Raw genomic sequence first — 18,719 nt, forward strand, 5'->3', positions numbered from 1 at the left:
TTGAGCAAGTGCGCATCTGCATACAAGCACGAGGTCACTGTTTTGAGGCATACAAAAGTAGCAATACGTCACTCCAACCTATATAATCCCTCTCCTTACTGTTTCTCTTTATTAGTAGTGCCATTATCACATTGAAGAATCGTCTACAATGCTTGTTATCGACGTTCCGAAAGTACATGATTGCATCATCTAACCGCACAATAGTGCACAAGTAACGAAGTTACTAATCTCGTTACTAATCCACTAAGTAATGCCTAGCCACAACGAAGTAACGAAGCCTACTGAATGAAGCTTATTCACCAGCTTCTTGCTTATAACCAAGATTTGCACATTGTCCAACAACGCAATCATGTCACATGATAAGGTGGTAGTTTCACACGTGACAGCTTAAGGCTGTGGACACAAAGTAATATAATATGTAATATTATTATAGTTACTTTAGTAATATGTAACTGTAACTAAATAGTTCAGTTGCAAGTAATATGTAACTAGTTACTTTTAAAAAGTAATTGCCCCAACACTGCCAATTGATCATTTGATTAATCACAATTGATTCATAGCCCTACTCCTTGTATTTTGATCTGACACAAATTTTATTATTATCAACAAGTTACAACAAACCAAGTGTCTTAGCTACTTGGACTGTCTAGTGGTAGTTACATTATACATGGTATTTAAAAATATCGATATTATTAGACAAATTAGTAAGATCATTAATATGTCTAGTAAGACTACAATTAGGCCATACCAAATTAATCATATGTTTCCCGGATTGTTTGCCCTCTAGTAGTGACCCGGCCAGGTCGAAAAGTAAATAATGTAAACCACAACTGACTGTTTTGCTGGAGTTTACATGACTGCTCTATTAGAGTATCCCTATCTTGACAGGTGCAAAAGCTAAAGTCCTTCTGATGGAGCTCCATTTTCTACCCCTTGCTATTACACTATTACTGCTTGCACATTATTACAGAATCTATAGCCATATTAGCAATTATTTTAAGAGATCACGTGATTTGCATTTATTTTGGGTTTTCCAAAACATTTATCCGCTGCATCCATGAAACATAACATTAATTTGTCATGGCCTTAGTTCATCACCTCTGGTAATGGACAAGCCACACCCACCAACAGTAATTACACATTATAATAATCACCTTATCCTTAGCATGAATATTTGCTCCTTTGGTGAGTAGGAGCTTAAATGCTTTTGACCGTGCATATTGTGCGGTGATCAGTAGCAACGTCATGTTGTACTATAGTAATAGACAATGACATGTAATAAGACATCACGTAGTGACTATAGTGACACAGATGAGGTCACTATACTGTACCACTTCTATTGTACTGAATACGGTGGATGGTAATGTACCAAAATTAAGGATTAACATAAGGGTATACCTTATATGGTTATTGAGCACTATAAATTAACTACTACCTCACTAGAGACACAAATACTGAATATCATGAAGGGTGTAGTCATGATCTTGACATTCCAAGGTAGATTAAAAGTTTAGAGTAGGGACAACAAACTAACAAAAAATGTAGTTCAGGACTACTAACCATGACTGGATGATCATTTATGCTACCATGGAAACCCACCCCACTATGTGTGTGTGTATAACATGTAACACAATATACCTCATATTGTGCCATATCGTAGAGTTGGGTTGTTAATCGCATTTGTCAATTAAGCATATTATTTGTTAAGCGCATACACATTTCTTGTGATTAACCATATGGCTGATAAGCACATGTGGGAAAATGCAAGGCTCGACACACGACAAAGCTACATACAGGAAGAAACGCTGGAAAGTGAATGTCTCCTTGAGCGCTTAAGTCTCCCTTGAGGTCTCCCTTCACTGTGTACACAGCAAATCAGCCATCTGGATTACAATATTCTTGTTCATTACGAAGGATGTCACCCAGAAATAGAGCTAAATATCCTTACACATTGGCATGGTGACTGGCACGAACTACTAACTCCTCTATTGCAACACAGTGATTCCATGTAAACACAACATAATTGTTTATTAGGCATATGCCCCTAACAGATAGTATGATTTTTATAAAAGTTTTCTCTGAAAATTATAAGCGCATGTGCTTAACAACCCGTCTCTACGGTATCTACAAAAAAAGGAAAAGTATACAAAGTGTGAAACAATTGAAATTGAAGTGGCTTAGTGATGGGTTGTTCATTGTAACTGGCCAAGTTATTGATGCAATTAGCTTGTAACTTCATAATTAGATGATCGTAAAATAAAGTTGTGTTATTTCACAAGCTACACTGTACTACATCATCTCAAGCTATCAAAACCTTTCAAAATTAATCAAGTAGTACACGCTATCTGAGATTTGGGGTCATCCTATAATAGCTCATTAAACATGAGGGTTGTATTTAATTTGTTGTGTGTTCAGTTCCATCTTAAGCGTGAGCCCAATATGTCCATTGTACTATAGCTCTCTATTGCATACCACCTGCAACAAACATTTCACTATAGAAGCTTTACTCCCCTGGAATAGTTGTTTAAATGAAGTTTCTGTAATGAACAACTTGACAGCAGTCAAATAGTGCACTCAACATGAAGGCCAAACAAGTGACCCATCAATGTCCCATTCCAGACCCTAATTTTTGTATTAAGTAAGTGTTGTGACTCACACAGCTCAGAGAAACCATATTCCTTAAAGGTATAGTGACTTATTTGATGATATATAATTTACTGGGATTATAATTTCCACCAGAAAATGAAACAAATGGCAATCAAAAATAATTTCAAACTGAAATTTCTTATACAAAAAATTGTATACATCTGTAATAAACACACTACTCACTCTACACAACACTACACTATAGACAACTATACCAACTACAACTCACCCATGGACGATCATTAGGACCTCTTGTATTCACATCCCACTTCTTGTCCTCCAATAGGTAATGTAGGTCACTTATATTACCATCTTTGGCTGCCTTTAGTAGCCGATCCAGTTTCTCCTGTAAAGTATCACCATGGTGACTGATTAGTGAAACCATAACACCTCACATGATCCAATAATACTAGGATACACCAAAATGCATGTCATAGAGTGGGTTATTATATCTGAAATTTCTGCAGCGGGAAATTTAGCAACAGAAGGTCATTGCTAAAATTTAAATCTTGCTGTTAGTTAAGATATGTGCAATAAAGTAAGGGGTAGTCACTTCCATACTGCCATGCAGTTGATACACTAGCGATCAAGAATTTTGATTGTCTAAATTTTGTTTTGATTGTTTGATTTCATCTGTAAAAGAGCCTTGATCTCTTGATCAACCGTAAAAGCCTAGTAAATTCTTAGTGTTGCTAAAAGTTCACTTTCAAAAGTTCTTGATCACCACTTTTGTGGATGCCTTGATCACTTGATTCACTGTGCACAAGCCCTTTGATTGAATCTTGATCCCAGCTGTGTTTCAACAGACAGTATAGAAGTGTCTACCCCTTGAAAAGGCAATGTGGCAACATTTGTAACAATCAACTATTTCTGTTACTAGCAGAGTTAAAGCAAAAACACCTGTCCAGTGTTGTATATACAACTGTTACATCATTTTTCCCCTGCTGTCTTTCATGTCTCCATTGTTTAACTAGCCTGATGGGCTCGGAGAAAGCTTTAATAAAGAGCTGGACCCTTGCTAGCAAGCTAAGCCTGCAGGCAATCATTTTTTCCTTGAGCAAAGATTGTTAGCTCGAGTCACATACACCTTTTCTTATGCACTTTTTGCTTCAACTTTCTTTTACAGTACACAACTTTGGTTGGGAAAATATATCTTTCCAGATAGCTTAATGATGAAGCTTTCAACAGCATGTGACCTTTGCAAAATCATGTTATCATGGCGGCAAAATTCTCGCAAATTTAACAAATGCTAGAAGTAATGTCTTGCAATAAAAACCTGCTATATGGTAAATACCACAACCCAACCGATAGGCCACTAGATGGGCCATTACTGTGCGGTATATATTATACTTTGCGTGAAAGGATCAAAGTGATGCTGCGTAGTGTATTGTTCATACAGTACTTATTAGCTGCATAACTGTACTGTATGATTCATACAGAACAGTTATGCACTTAATTGGGCAAATACAGCACACTTGCAAATACTGTGCAGTTATGCAGAGAATTCTTTTTACAGAATGTTATGAAAACAACACACTGTAAATTGCTAAACCAGCCAAAGAGATCCTACCAGTTCGTTCTATGGCTAGAAACATACTGTATAAACACTTACTGATCATCTGATCACGAACCTATTTAAACACGACTCCACTAAGACAGCACGATTGATCATGTGCGTAACATTGTAAATCGCTAAAACTAGCCTAACTAATCCTATTAGTTCATTCTACAACTAGAAATAGATTATATAAACACTTACTGATATCCTGAAAACGAAAATCGCAGCGGTTTGAGTACTAGAGTAAATCGCTCCGAACCAGATGACCAGGAAGTACAATATAACACTTAAAGCACCGCCTATGCTTGTGTGTACAAAAAACAGCACTCGGGGGGTGTCTTGAGGCAAATACAGCACTCAGCTTAGCCTCGTGCTGTATTAGCTTCTTGACACGCCCCCTTGTGCTGTATTTTCCATACACACATGTGGTGGTGCTTTAACTATAACATAAAAGCTGCTGAAGTACCCCCTGGACACCAAAATGTCTTGTACTGGGATATTTTGGTGTCTTATGGACACATCAGTTTTACAGTGTATTCACAAAAACATTATGGTAGTTTTGTGATCACCAAATTTAATCATGCTTGATCACTTGATGTACCCTAAATCAGACCCTTGATCACATTAGATCAAGCACTGCCACTAAACTGATGGAAGTGACTACCACTTGCTTTAACACTAACAGCAAGTACTCAACTAATACCAGTCAATTCTTAGTGTACAATAATGGACTTGTGAGTAGTTAGTTATGTAACTGGGTCCTGAGACATGTAACTGAGGTGGAACCACAAATAATAGACTCACCTACTAAATACATTGTCTATTATCTATGGGGAAGTATGAATAGTGGACCCAGGGACCCACAAAGATCCAGCTTTTTTGGAATTTGATACACTTCACAATATTTTATACTTGTACTAGGTACCTCTGCAAGTAGTCTTGCATGGCCAATACGCTTTTTCCCCATCACAGTGTCTCACATGATGTTTATACCAACTAGAAAATATAAGCGTCTCTAAAAAATAATATCTGGCAAAATTCTGATTACTAGCTAAGCAAGTTTCAGTCCAGCAGCTTGAAAACCAGACTTCACACCATTTGCACAATGTTTCTAAACTTTAGTAGCTAGGGGATATATGTAATAGACTAGTATGCTCATTGTGCAGCAGGCAGCTGGCCTATAAATGCAGTCACCTTCAGAAGCATATTAAAACTAGCCATTGGGATTGTGAACCTAATAAAATTTACTGATTTTAGCGGAATTCTGCATATCTACTGACATGGTAAGGTCAAAAACATACGAGAATCCCACTAAAAGTTGGCTTAGGAAACATGGTGTCTGTTTATATAGGCCTACAGAAACTAAAACAAAGCTATTCTAAACTAAGTTACTCACGCGGCACTTTCTCGAAGCGGCTTTCCTTAATTTTTGTCTTTAAACTGAATGGCCCGCTCAAGGGCAACAACTCTTCATACAATTCCTTAAAAGTACAAAAGTACTCTAATCATGTACAAAATGTTCCAGACCATTTTTTGTGTTTAGACTAATTAGTTTAAGGAAAATTCCCACAGTCTTGGTAACAGGTGAATCCCACAATACATTACGCATTGGGTAAATGACAAACCGGATTCAGAAACTTAGCTGGGCCCACTTATCTACTGTAGCTACAGTCTTGAAAAGAAGGTGGCGTATTCCTTAGAGGTATGTGAATAATTAGCAGACCGTTTTTTGTTGTGGGTCCTTCAAAAATTTACGAAAATCACTGTGTTTTTACACCATTTTAAGCATTTTACGTAGTTTTGGGGGGTGTCCCTTTCAATATTAATATATTGATTATTAACGAAATAAATTCAATATGGCACTTATAAATTCTAATTGGTTTAAACAACATCGTGATGAGGGAAAACTGGACTGGCCATGCAAGACTACTTGCAGAGGTGCATAGTACTAGTATCGAGTGGCCAGACAGCTTTTTTCTCTTTGTCATTGAGTAGGGAGATAAAAGGGTCTGGAACAGTTCGAATCCCACACTCATCTTGGCACTCCCCAGATAATTGGGGGGTGTTAACCAAAGAAACGTAATGTGTTTTCAAATAGTAGCCGCTTGCGTCAATCAATTGCAAGCGCATATTTATAAACCGATCAGCATCTAAAGCTGCCTTTGAGGCGATAATAGATTGAATTGATTGTTAGTTCTTTAACTAAGTTAAATCTTTGTTTATTGTTGTGCTGTGACATTCTTGTTACAATAGAGTTTAAGCACATGGGTTGCATACTTATGACGTAGCCTCGTGACGTGTCAAGACGATTGTGGGATTCAAACTGTTCCAGACCCTTTTTTCTCCCTACCCAATGACAAAGAGAAAAAAGCGGTCTGGCCACGCGAGACTAGCATAGTACAAGTATAGAATTCCAAAACCTTTGCATTGTCACAGAATTGGGCAGAATTTGTTTTTCTGCCCCTTCTTGCTCTGCCCACAGTTTAAACATGATCAAGAGTATACTGACTACAAACAATAGTAACCACAACCAGGCCTGCCAACCTGGAAAGTAAAAAAATCTTGAGATTTCTGTACCTTTATTGTAGTATTGCAGTGTGTAGTAAAAAAAACTGGTAGATGCTATGCTGAGACCAAAAAAAAAAAAAAAAAAAAAAAAAAAGGTCTCGACTTTTCTCAAAAACCGTGAGATTCGATCTGCTGCCCTTGAGCAGGGTAGTGAAACCGTGAGACTCACGGTAAACCCGTGAGAGTTGGCAGGCCTGCACAACACTATCTGCCTATTATAATACTCTTGATAATATGGATTACAAGTTATGACCTACTAATGCAGTATTTAATCATCTGGATTATAGATTAATTCGGCTATTAATCAAAACTTACTTTACTTGGTGACGGCTCCGACATTTCCTTGCTCACCTCCCTCCACCACTTAAGGTATACTAACGATCGCTCGAGCAGGGGCGGATCCAGAGTTTGGAAAGAGGGGGGGCACCTTTCTGAAAAACAGTTGAAGACCAAAAAAACTTGCTGAAAACCAGTTGAAGATCAAAAAAAAAAAAAAAAAAAAAAAAAAAAAGGTCACGACAATAATAGCTAGTTATCCTTACCAACTATATCACGTCTGTTATGTAAAATAAAATCCTATTTATAGCTTCATAGGTAAGCTACACTGCCTCATGAACATTGTGACTGCTTTATTAGAGTAATTGACTGCTCTATTAGAGTATCTCGATCTTGTATGCAATTTCTTGAAGGGGGGGCATTTGCCCCAAATGCCCCATTCTGGATCCGCCACTGCTCGAGTACCCTCGATTTTCAGTTCTAAAGTGTTATGCACGTTCCAGGCACCTTGCTTTAGTCATGTGATGCCCCTTTTGCCATGACAACCTCACGAGATTAACATCGGTCATAGATAATAGACTATATGCATCGATCAATCAGCTTAGGATGAAGAGGACCTGAGCATATAGTCTGGTCAATCTTAGCTACGTGAGTGTGTGATTGTTTGCAGTGCATAACTGAATTGTTGTCTAAACAATTTTAGTATTATTGGTTGTTGCAGCAAGGCTGTGAACACTGGTAGACCCTCAGCCCATACTACATGAACATAAAATATGATTCTATAAAGTCAATGCTAGGAGCGGATCTAGGATTTCCCAAGAGGGGGCTAAAAATGTGGCAACTGGATATACGGTACTGGTTGATACAACTTATTTATTGTTAATCAGCAGGACCCTCCAGGGGTATAATGCTGATGTGCAATTACATGTTTACAATTTCCATTAGTTACTTAACTATATAAATATGTACAATTACGACAAGTTACTTAATTATATACATATGTACAATTACAATAATAAACTATAAAAATATATACAATTACGATAAGTTACTTAACTATATACATAGAAGGGGCTAATTTTTGCTTAAATTCTTCAACACACTCAGTCTCAATAATCTCATCATCTAATCTATTCCATTCTGGTACAGTTCTTGGGAGGAAGGAATATTTATATACATCAATTCTTGGTTGGTAAGGTACTAGTTTAAAGTTGTGTGAGTGTCGGGTCCGTAATACAGACTAGTAGTGCAGTTTGTGTTGTACTGTAACAGTTTTATTTTTATAGCTTCCTTGCCATATCTGTAATTGTATGTGTTGTTGACATCTTAATGATGGTTTACTCTCTATGAGAAGCACACTCAGTATGAGGAGCATGCTTTATCTGAGGGGTCTGGGGGCATACCATCACAGAAAATTTTTAACTTTCTGAGATCGAATATAATTGTGTTGTTTGAATCTCATTGAATAAACATTGTGAGCCACTTTAACTTTGGTAACTAGCTTTCATATAAAGACACACCATAGATGATGCAGTATGGTTTGAGTTCAAGATGAAGATCAAGGCATCTAGCAGTTGGTCTTTGTTCTTTATAGTTTAAAGAATTTTAATGATGGATGTTCTATTAGAATAGTTGACTGTCTATTTGAGTTTTTGTTGTTTTTTTGATGGTTAATTAACAGCTTTTTGCAGTTTTATCCCTGAAATACAAAATAATTCGATTCCCTTTTGTTGATTCCTAGAAGAAATTAGCTCTTCTCTTCTCACTCTTCATTGCCCATGTATATGCTTTAGAGACAACTACACCTGTACTGTAGCTCAATGGCGGATCCAGGATGGGGCATTTGCCCCCCCCTTCAAGAAATTGCTCTGGATCCACCCCTGTAGCTTCTACTATCTTTCTAGTTATATAGCATATAAGTAAATTTTGGAGGGGGTGTTTCAGCCCCCATGCACCCCCTAAATCTTCTCTTGGTGTAATGCCTTTAGCTAGCGACATACTGTACAAACATGTTAGGGTCTGGTGTAGCTCCATGTTAGTGTTGATTTAGTTATGGATGACTTTTAATGTTAAAATGTAGTTATAAGGGATAGGAAATGCAATAATGTGATGTCACAGTTTCCATTGGAAGTCTGCATAGCTAACCACTCACGGGCTGAATCCATTGTTATGCACTGCAGAGTCACAGAATTGACTGGTATTAGTTGAGTGCTTGCTGTTAGTATTAATTATAAAACAAGTGGTAGTCACTACCATCAGTTTAGTGGCAGTTTTTGATCTAATGTGATCAAGGGTTTGATTTAGGGTACATCAAGTGATCAAGCACTGTTAAAATTGGTGATTAAACAATATTTAAGAACTTTTCTAGGAATTATAGTTAAATATCAAGGAATCAAAATTTTGACTGAGCTGTAGCAATCAAGTATTATTTTGATCCTGATCATAATCACTACCATATTATGTCTTAGTGACTATACTCTGTAAAAACTGAAGAGTTCACAGGACACTAAAATGTCCCAATACGGACCATATTAGGACATTTTAGTGTGCAGGGGGTCAAGCAGGACTTCAATTTTTACAGGTATGTACTGGGGCATTTTAGTGTCCTGTGAACACTTCAGTTTTAACATTGCATGTATTATGTCACTAGTATCCTTGTTACATCTGTTGTACTTGTTTTATATAAACAAATTGTAACCACAAGGTTTCATGACCAGTGATTATGAAACTTCACTCAAGCAAATCAGTGTTATGAGAAAAACGGCACAAAATGTTCATAACTCTCTTCACATTTGAGATTACAAGATGTTTGATAACACTGTGACCAACCTCCATTGTGTTAAGAGCAAACAATTCTTGTGTGGCTGATTACTCAAAGTACACCACAAGTGATCACATGACCACAAGAGTTGTTTACAGGATGTGTTGTGTGGTGTATGGTTATTGTAGGATAGTTCCAGTTCTGGTAAATAGCACCACTCGCCTTTAGGCTGATCAGATCATTAATAATGTGTTGTTGTACTCTATCCTATACATGGGGAGATGTTGTTAGAGAATGACAATACCTGGCTAAGCTGGTCACCTTCACATCAAAATTTCTTCTTTTGCAACACACAGGTGGTTACATTAGACAGGTGGACTATTAGCTCACATTTCTTACTTGAGGGAAAATTACCCAGTTAGGAGAAATGGCCACTAAGACAGATTCCACTGTACTATTGGCAATTGTTCTGTATACCATAGACCATGTATGATCTAGGGTGGGCACTCTATAATGTGAACAATAAGACAGTATTTCAAGATGCTCTACACTAGGAAAATTATTAAATTGCAAAGAAATCATACTGGAAGATACAGTATAACACAAGTTACTAGCTAATAGTCAGTGTTGGGCAAGTTACTTGGTAAAATAACTAGTTACATATTACTTGCAACTGAACTATTTAGTTACAGTTACATATTACCCATAAAATAAAGTAACTATAATATTACATACTATATTACCAAGAGTTAATAATATTACTTTGTGTCCACAGCCTTAAGCTGTCACTTGTAAAACTACCGCCTTATCACGCGACATGATTGTGTTGTTGGATAATGTGCAAATCTTGGTTATAAGTAAGAAGCTGGTGAATAAACTTCATTCAGTAGGTTTCATTACTTCATTGTGGCTAGGGGTTACTCAGTGGATTACTAATGAGATTAGTGACTTCGTTACTTGTAGTAATAATATTACATAATATTAGATTCGTAACTATATTACTTAGGTAACACGTTACATTTGTAAGTAAAGTAACTTGAGTTACATTACCTGTTTTTATAGCGTATTTCGTTATATTACTTAGTTATCACAAAAGTAATAATATTACGTAACGCGTTACTCCCAACACTGCTAATAGTATACAACACACTTAGGGATGGTAATTTTAGCTATAGAATGCTCAATGCTTTGTGCCCTCAAAAACATCACGAAATCCAACGTTGTAGCAACTTTATGCAAGCCACACCTTAGACCACACATGATCCATAAGAACACCTATCAGTGTCACTATGGTGTGTGTTGTACATGTGATGTGTGTGAAATATGAAGTGTGGAGGAATATTACACATCATGTAGTACTTCCACTAAATGATAGAGTTTAAACACTAAACGTTTTACTTGTTCAGTGATTCAAATCTTGTATATACACCCTGTACATATCCATTATAATTCCAATAGAAATTAATACAATGATATAGAGTGGGGAGAATGTGTCATGTAGTACCCCACCAACTAGTTGATTAACTGGACCTGTAGTGGGTAGGAGCTCACATGACATCACATGATCATCACTGACCTCATGTGGACTGAAGTGTAACACGGTTGCTATGGCATTGATCATGTGATCCTTGCCAACATTGGCACTACACATATAATGCAAAATTATATTTTTCAGATACTCCAGGTTAGCTGTCTCCCGTGATCTGTTCACAGTAAAGGTACATTATGTGTATAACACATGTAACATAGATAGCAGCTACCTGCTTCTTTCTAGTCTTCTGATCTCTTCCTTCAACACAGTGGACTGTTCTATTAACTTCTCTTCCCTGCATAGATAGTAACAATAATGTCATGTACAGCAGATCCTCGGTTATCTGAACCCAAATGTCCCTCAGGCAATGGTAAAAGTGTTCAGATAAGTGAATTGTTTGAATAACTAAAGCCCGTACTTTTATACACAGAACACTCTTGAAATACAGTAGATTTTTGGTTATCTGACCCACATTTATATGAAATTGGAAATGACTGTGCTATTAGGAACATACAGTATGATAGTACTGTATAGTAGGGACCACAAAGGTTTGTGACATGACAAAACATCACCAAAACCAGCCTCACTTTTCCCTGATGACAATGAGGCAGTATTGGATAGGTAAAACTAAACCCAAACAAGCCTTATTGACCTGACACACTTTCAACAAGTTATTAAAATAATTCATTAAACATAAGTTTCTGACTGACAGACAAGCGTAACTCCATAACAGCTAAGGCTATGGGCTTGACTGTTTCACTGTTCAACGTCGCTTCAGCCAGATACAGTACATGCCTTTTGGCATACTGCAGTACATACAATACATTCTTCATGGACTTACCAGTGTCCTCATTTGTGTCCCATTTATCTTTGCTGACAGCGAAAGGTGTTGGTTTGATGGTAGCATGTGACAGCTTCCCTTCGTAACAAATTGTCCATATTTTTCATAGTGGCTACTTTGATTGCAGAGGTACTTTTCACACAGTTCTTGATTCATAGTGCTGTGTAACCAGTTGAACATAGTTGGCAATGAAGTGTAATGGATGCTTCACTTTTCAGATGATAATTGATAGCTGGGGTGTGCAGTGCCGTTTCTTTCTTTTGATGCAGTATGCATGGGTTTACCAGTCATGATAATTTTATTTTACAGAAAAGTAGTTACAAAAAGTTGACAAACAAGTATACAAAAAATTGAAATTTTCAACTAGAGTAGGGACCATAGCACATCGATAAAAAGTACTGAAACAAGCTGGAGTAGTGCACAACATTAAATCACAGCAAAACAATAAAAAGTGTTACTGTGGAACCTCTCTTATCTGACCCCTATTATCAGGACACCTCCATTGTCTGGACAGCCTAAATTAGTCAAGTGGTTCGTAGTTTATTGACCATAATGAGATGAAAGCACAAGGAGGGAGCCTAAAGGTTACTGTTTACCCGTTTGGTGGGTAGGTAAAATCAGTGGACCAGGGGACCAAGGACCCGGGACCAGGGGACCCACGGAAATCCAACTTTTCTTGGAACTTTTTACACTTCACAGTATTCTATACTTGTACTAGGTACCTCTGCAAGCAGTCTTGCATGGCCAATCCACTTTTCCCCCCTCGTGGCATCTCGCACGATGTTTACACCAATTAGAAATTATAAGCGCCTCTGAAAAGTGTCTGAAGCTGACTGCATTAATTACAGGTCACTCGCTATTTTCCCAGAGTATTTGTTTGCACAATGTTTCTAAACTTTAGTAGTTAGGTGACATAATAGGCTAGCATGCTCACTGTGCACAAGATGAATAATTATCAGCTAAGCCAAGCTAAGCAAGTTCCAGCAGCTCTTCATACGTCATGGTGCATTTGCACAATGCTCCTAAACTACTCTAGTAGCTAGGCGGCATAATAGACTAATATGCTTACTGTGCAGCAGGCAGTGGCCTATAAATGTGGTCAGCTTCAGACACTTTTTAGAGGCGCTTATAATATCTAATTGGTGTAAACATCATGCGAGACGCCGTGAGGGGAACAGGGGTTAATCTAGGGGGGGAGGGGGCACAGGCCCCCCCTGGGTTAGCTATTGCCCCCCCCTAGGTTTATACCTAAAGCCTTGAGAAATGGAAAGGTTTAATTGATCCCAAAGTTGTATAATCCAATGGTCAATATTCAATGGCATCACAGTAAAATTTCACCAAATTGAGTATATTTACACCTAAATTTTCAAAATTTTCCTGGGGGAGCATGCCCCCAGACCCCCTAGAATCCAAAGCGACTTACTTTGCCCCCTCTAGGTTAATATTCTGGGTTGAGCCCTGGGGAGAAAAAGTGGATATGCCATGCAAGACTACTTGCAAAGGTACCTAGTACAAGCATAGAATACTGTGAGGTATATAAAATTCAAGCAGAGTTGGATTTCCGTGGGCCCCCGGGTCCACTGTTTTTACCTACCCCTGTTGGGTGGCTTGTTTAATAGCTACCAGTTGGTTGCTAGGTGATAATGCATTTTTACAGTCCAGGGGAGTGACCATGAAGGCTCTGTAGTGACTTCTCCTCTGCCCACTAAACTGTATAGCACTAACTGATAGCAATAATGACAATATTTGTTTTTTAAATTAGTCACTTTAGCATAATAGCATGCTATTCTTAGTTACGGACATTTCTGAGATACGGACAGTAGTATGTACCAGATCGTCCGGATAAGAGAGGTTGCACTGTGTATCCCTACTGTGCATTTCTATTATGGTATCTTATGCAGGGGCGTAGGAACCGGTCCGGCTGGTCCGGTTTTGGCTGGACCACTTTTCACTGCCTTTTTTATTAAAAAATGCATTCATAATGTAGCTACCCAGGTCAGCAACAAGTGCACGCGCATGACTTAATAATGAACTCACTTAATAATTACACGTGTTTAGGTGTTAAAATGGCGACTCAATCTGCGACTTTGTCGACAGCTGTCAGTGAGCCTTTTAGAGCTTTGAACAAGCCTCATCAACCGAGAAGCTTTAACTATCCTACCAGAACGTTTCGTAATAAGAACCCAGTAAAATGAGCGTTTACAGCTGCGTGGTTTGAAAGATGGAGCTGGCTGCATTACGATGAAGCTTCAGACCTGGCGTTTTGTTTCTTATGTCGTAAAGCAGAGACAGAAGGAAAGCTAAAAGCTGCTAATAAGGATCTATCATTCATTAGCAAGGGTTTTTCGAACTGAAAAGATGCCACTGAAGCATTCAGAACGCACGAAAAGAGCAAATGCCACCAAGATGCAAACCAAACGATGGTTATATTGCCAGTGACGACAAAGGATATTGGTGAGTGCTGTTCTACCGTACATGCATAGCAAAAGTCCGAGAACAGATCAATGCTATTAAAAATCCTGCAGAATATTCGTTTCTTAGGCAGGCAAGGCATTGCATTGAGGGGCCATAGCAATTTAGAGAGCAATTTTATACAGCTGCTAAACTTGCGAGCTTGTGAAGATCAGAAAATAGTTAACTGGCTTAAAAAGAAGTCAGACAAATAGACAAGCCCAGAAATCCAAAACGAAATGTTGCAAATCATGGCTTTAGAAATACTTCGAGATATTGCAGCAGTGAATCTTCAGAATGCTTCTTTTTTTACCATTATGGCTGATGAATCAACAGACAGTGCTAACAAGGAGGAACTTGTGCTGTGTTTTCGGTGGGTAGACGATAGTTTAGAAGTACATGAAGAGTTCATTGGCCTCTACCAATTATCTGACACATCTGCTGCTACAGTTGTAAGGGTTATCAAGGATACTCCGGTTCGTATGAACTTGAACATCAACAGATGCAGAGGGCAATGCTATGATGGGGCAGGAACAATGGCAGGTGCAATCAGAGGTGTTGCTGCTCAGATAATTTCTGAAGAGCCAAGGGCACTGTTCACACAATGCTATGGGCATGCCCTTAACTTGGCTGCATCCGATTCCATTAAGAAATGTAAAGTTGTTCAGGATTCAATGGATGCTACATTTGAAATCAGCAAATTAATCAGATACTCGCCAAAGCGTGATGCTATGTTTCTTAAATTGAAAAGTGAGTTATCTCCGGACTCACCTGGCTTTAGAGTTTTGTGTCCTACATGATGGACTGTAAGAGCTGATAGTCTTCATAGTGTGCTTGACAACTACACTGCTTTGCAGCACTTGTGGGACGAGTGTCTTGAAATAAAATAGAATGTTTCCATTTGGAATAAAATCTCAAATGGAAACATTCCAGTATTATTTCGGTGTATGTCTTGGAGAGTGTGTTCTAAGGCATGCAGATAACCTATCCAGGACTTTACAAAGCAGCAGCATGTCTGCAGCTGGCAGCCAAAAAATTGCTGCTTTTACTGTAAAGACACTTGAGAGCATCAGAAGTGCTGAAAATTTTGATTGTTCTGGAAAGTATTGTTGTTGAAATCTCACCCACTTGGCATTTCAGAGCCTGAATTGCCTAGACGAAGAAAAGCCCCCAGAAGATATGAAGTAGGAGGGGGGGGAATCACACTTTCCAACATCAGTCGAGGAACATTATCGCAGGCTTTACTTTGAGGCTTTAGATCTTGCTATAAACTCCATCAAGCAACGTTTTGATCAACCTGGATACAGAATGTATCAACATTTGGAAAGTTTGCTTTTAAAGAGTACAAATAGGGAAGCTTGTGAAGAAGATATAGAAGAAGTTGCAGCTTTTTATGACGCTGATATTGACAAAGCTAGGTTACGTGTTCAATTATTAACACTAACTACTAACTTGAAAGATGCAGATGTAACTCTGCAAGATGTTGTTGCCTACTTCAAGGATCTTTCTCCTCCCCAACGTCAGATTTACAGTGAAGTACTTACTGCGCTGAATTTGATCCTTGTAAATCCATCCACAAATGCGATAAGTGAGAGATCTTTCTCAGCAGTGAGGCATATTAAGACTTACCTGAGATCCACAATGAGTCAGGTGAGGGTCAACAACCTCATGGTCCTTCACATACACAAGGAAAAGACTGACAATCTGTCGATGGTTGATGTGGCAAACAAATTTGTCAATAGTGAGCACAGGATGTCTTGCTTTGGAAAGTTCACTTGATTATTCAAAGAATCATACATTTTTGAAAGTATGTAGGCACTACAGTAATGTAGCTATGTAGGCAGTTATTGTAAAATTTTATGTTCAACTAGACCGTTATGTGTTATTGTGTATGTATACCCTATAGCTAGTACTTACTTTACTCTTATTATAGTGTGTAACTCCTTCGCTTTTAAATTATTTGTTGTACAGTTACAGTATTATAAATTTTAATCCTACGTCTTCATATGCACTGTGCATGATGTGCGATGCTATAACATGTAGGTGAAATGTCATTAAAATTGCATATCCGAGCACCTTTTTTTCAAAATTTTCCTGGGGGGGCATGCCCCCAGAAGGCTCATGCTTCGCATTTCGCTTAGTGTGCTTTGCACACTGCATTTCCTAGCATCCATCCTGTCCCAGGTCCCTCACAGGGAGAACCAGACCAGTAGCAAATAGCTTCCTACGCCCCTGTTAATCACAGTACCTACGTAGGAATATAACAAGCATAATGGGAACACTGAAGAACATAATAGGTGAAAATTTTGGGAATTCCTGAAAGCATTTTGAATTTTAAGCAGTAGGGATAAAACACTTCTTATTGTTTCACTGTAATTTAATATCGTGCACTATTCCAGCTTGTTGCAGTACTTTTTATCAAACTGCTATGGTCCCTACTCTAGTTGAAAATTCCAATTTTTTTGGCATACTTGTAATTATTTTGAGTATAGGTGTATGTTTAATTTAACAGAATGTATGGGGTCACTCTGAAAGATCATACACTCTAAAAATCATACAGTTGTACTTAAAATACTCTAATAGAACATTCATTTCAATAGCCCATTTTCACACAAGGGCTAGGGAATGTGGTGGTTAATAACTGCAACTGCACAACATCCGGTGTCCTTTAAAATGTATTGAAGCCTATGGGGGTGAAGTAAGAAATCTTCACAGGAGCCTAAACTATACCATTTATTCTTATTATGAGTACGAAATTGTAATCTTCAGGTTGTTAGCATCACGATGGTATATAGTTTGAGAAGATTCGCTGTGTTGTGAAGCGGAAAGAAGCGACTTTAGCATGGCAGAAGACTCTAGTGACTTTATTTTCAGCATCTAGAAAGTCTACTTCGTGATTTATTACTACGTTTCTACAAAGCTGGGAACAATGCTATATGCAAAATTTTATCGCAAAAATAGGCGATCTTTCATCACTGTGATTCTATCAATACTAGGCGATTATTTCACCCATTACAGTAGGTTTAGTGGCCATGTTTTGCTGCCTAACGATTCTCTATATTTATAAGAGTAAAAATACCTCGCTTAGGCAAGATGCAGCCTTTAAACCTTAACCATTTGACACAAGATCGCTGATTTCTCGATCACAACACAGTGTATCTTTCCAATTTTCACGTCATTGTTGTAGTATAGTAGCTGCTATAAAAGTACGTTCTTATAATAAGAATAAACGGTATGGTTTGGGCTCCTGTGAAGTGCAGAGGAGGTTGGTCACACATCATAGCCCTATGATGTATTGATGCGTGTTATTGCACAATCAAAAATGGCATTTGAAATAGGTGTTGGCATTTTCTTCCCTTTACATCACATCCACGTGAAGTATTCATGATGTATCCTTTGTTTCTTGGCTAAGAAAACCACACAGCATGCTTCGTGGCTGAACGAAGGGCACTGGGAGCCATAATTTATCGATACTAATTCGTGCATTAGAATACTTGATATCGATACTGAGGTGTTGGGGTTGAATGGGTTCAACTTTTCTTTGAGATCAAGAGATGTTTAAGACGCGTGACCAACCTCCTCTGCGTGAAGTGTAAAGATCTTAGTCCCATAGGTTTCAATACATTTTAAGGTCTCCCAAAGGACACCGGATGTTGTGCAATGTGTAATAAATTAGTATTCATTACCATACCGTGAATACTGTAGCTTGCATGGAAATGGACTATTTAGAGGGTCAGACAGCTGAGGGTTTACTGTCACACACACAGAGCTAGCCACACCCACAACACACAGAGCTAGCCACACACCTTTCATGGTAGTCACTAATAGTTTCTTCTAGTTCAATACATTTCCTTCTAGCCAATGAAATCTCAGCATCCCTCCTAGCTTGTTCCTGTATGAAGTGTAGTAGTTTCACCTCCTCATCAGCCACTGGCTGTAGTGATAGAATAGTACAATGTACCAATACAGTGTGGTCCCTTTACTTTACTGGGGATCATGTGTAGTGTATCATCAGAACATGTTCTTAGTTTGATGACAAACATATTCTGATAAATGAGCTCATTCATTAATAAAAAGAACTACATTA

General features: G+C 38.1%; 2 protein-coding genes across 2 annotated transcripts in view; one reads left to right on the forward strand and one right to left on the reverse strand.

The window, feature by feature from the left end:
* The window catches only part of LOC136262575 (death-associated protein kinase 1-like), a 44,369-nt gene extending 37,166 nt beyond the window's left edge, over positions 1-7,203 (reverse strand). Inside the window, exons 1-3 of the mRNA XM_066056909.1 lie at positions 7,088-7,203; positions 2,876-2,992; positions 1,155-1,253 (exon numbers count right to left, since the gene is read on the reverse strand). Of these exons, the coding sequence (XP_065912981.1) occupies positions 1,155-1,253; positions 2,876-2,992; positions 7,088-7,111 (240 nt within the window). The 5' untranslated portion in view covers positions 7,112-7,203. The remainder of the gene's footprint in view (positions 1-1,154; positions 1,254-2,875; positions 2,993-7,087) is intronic.
* The window catches only part of LOC136262585 (uncharacterized), a 120,484-nt gene that overhangs the window by 63,279 nt on the left and 38,486 nt on the right, over positions 1-18,719 (forward strand). The gene's annotated exons all lie outside the window — the stretch shown is intronic.

This window comes from Dysidea avara, chromosome 7, assembly GCF_963678975.1.
Source record: "Dysidea avara chromosome 7, odDysAvar1.4, whole genome shotgun sequence".
Classification (NCBI taxonomy): Eukaryota; Metazoa; Porifera; class Demospongiae; order Dictyoceratida; family Dysideidae; genus Dysidea; species Dysidea avara.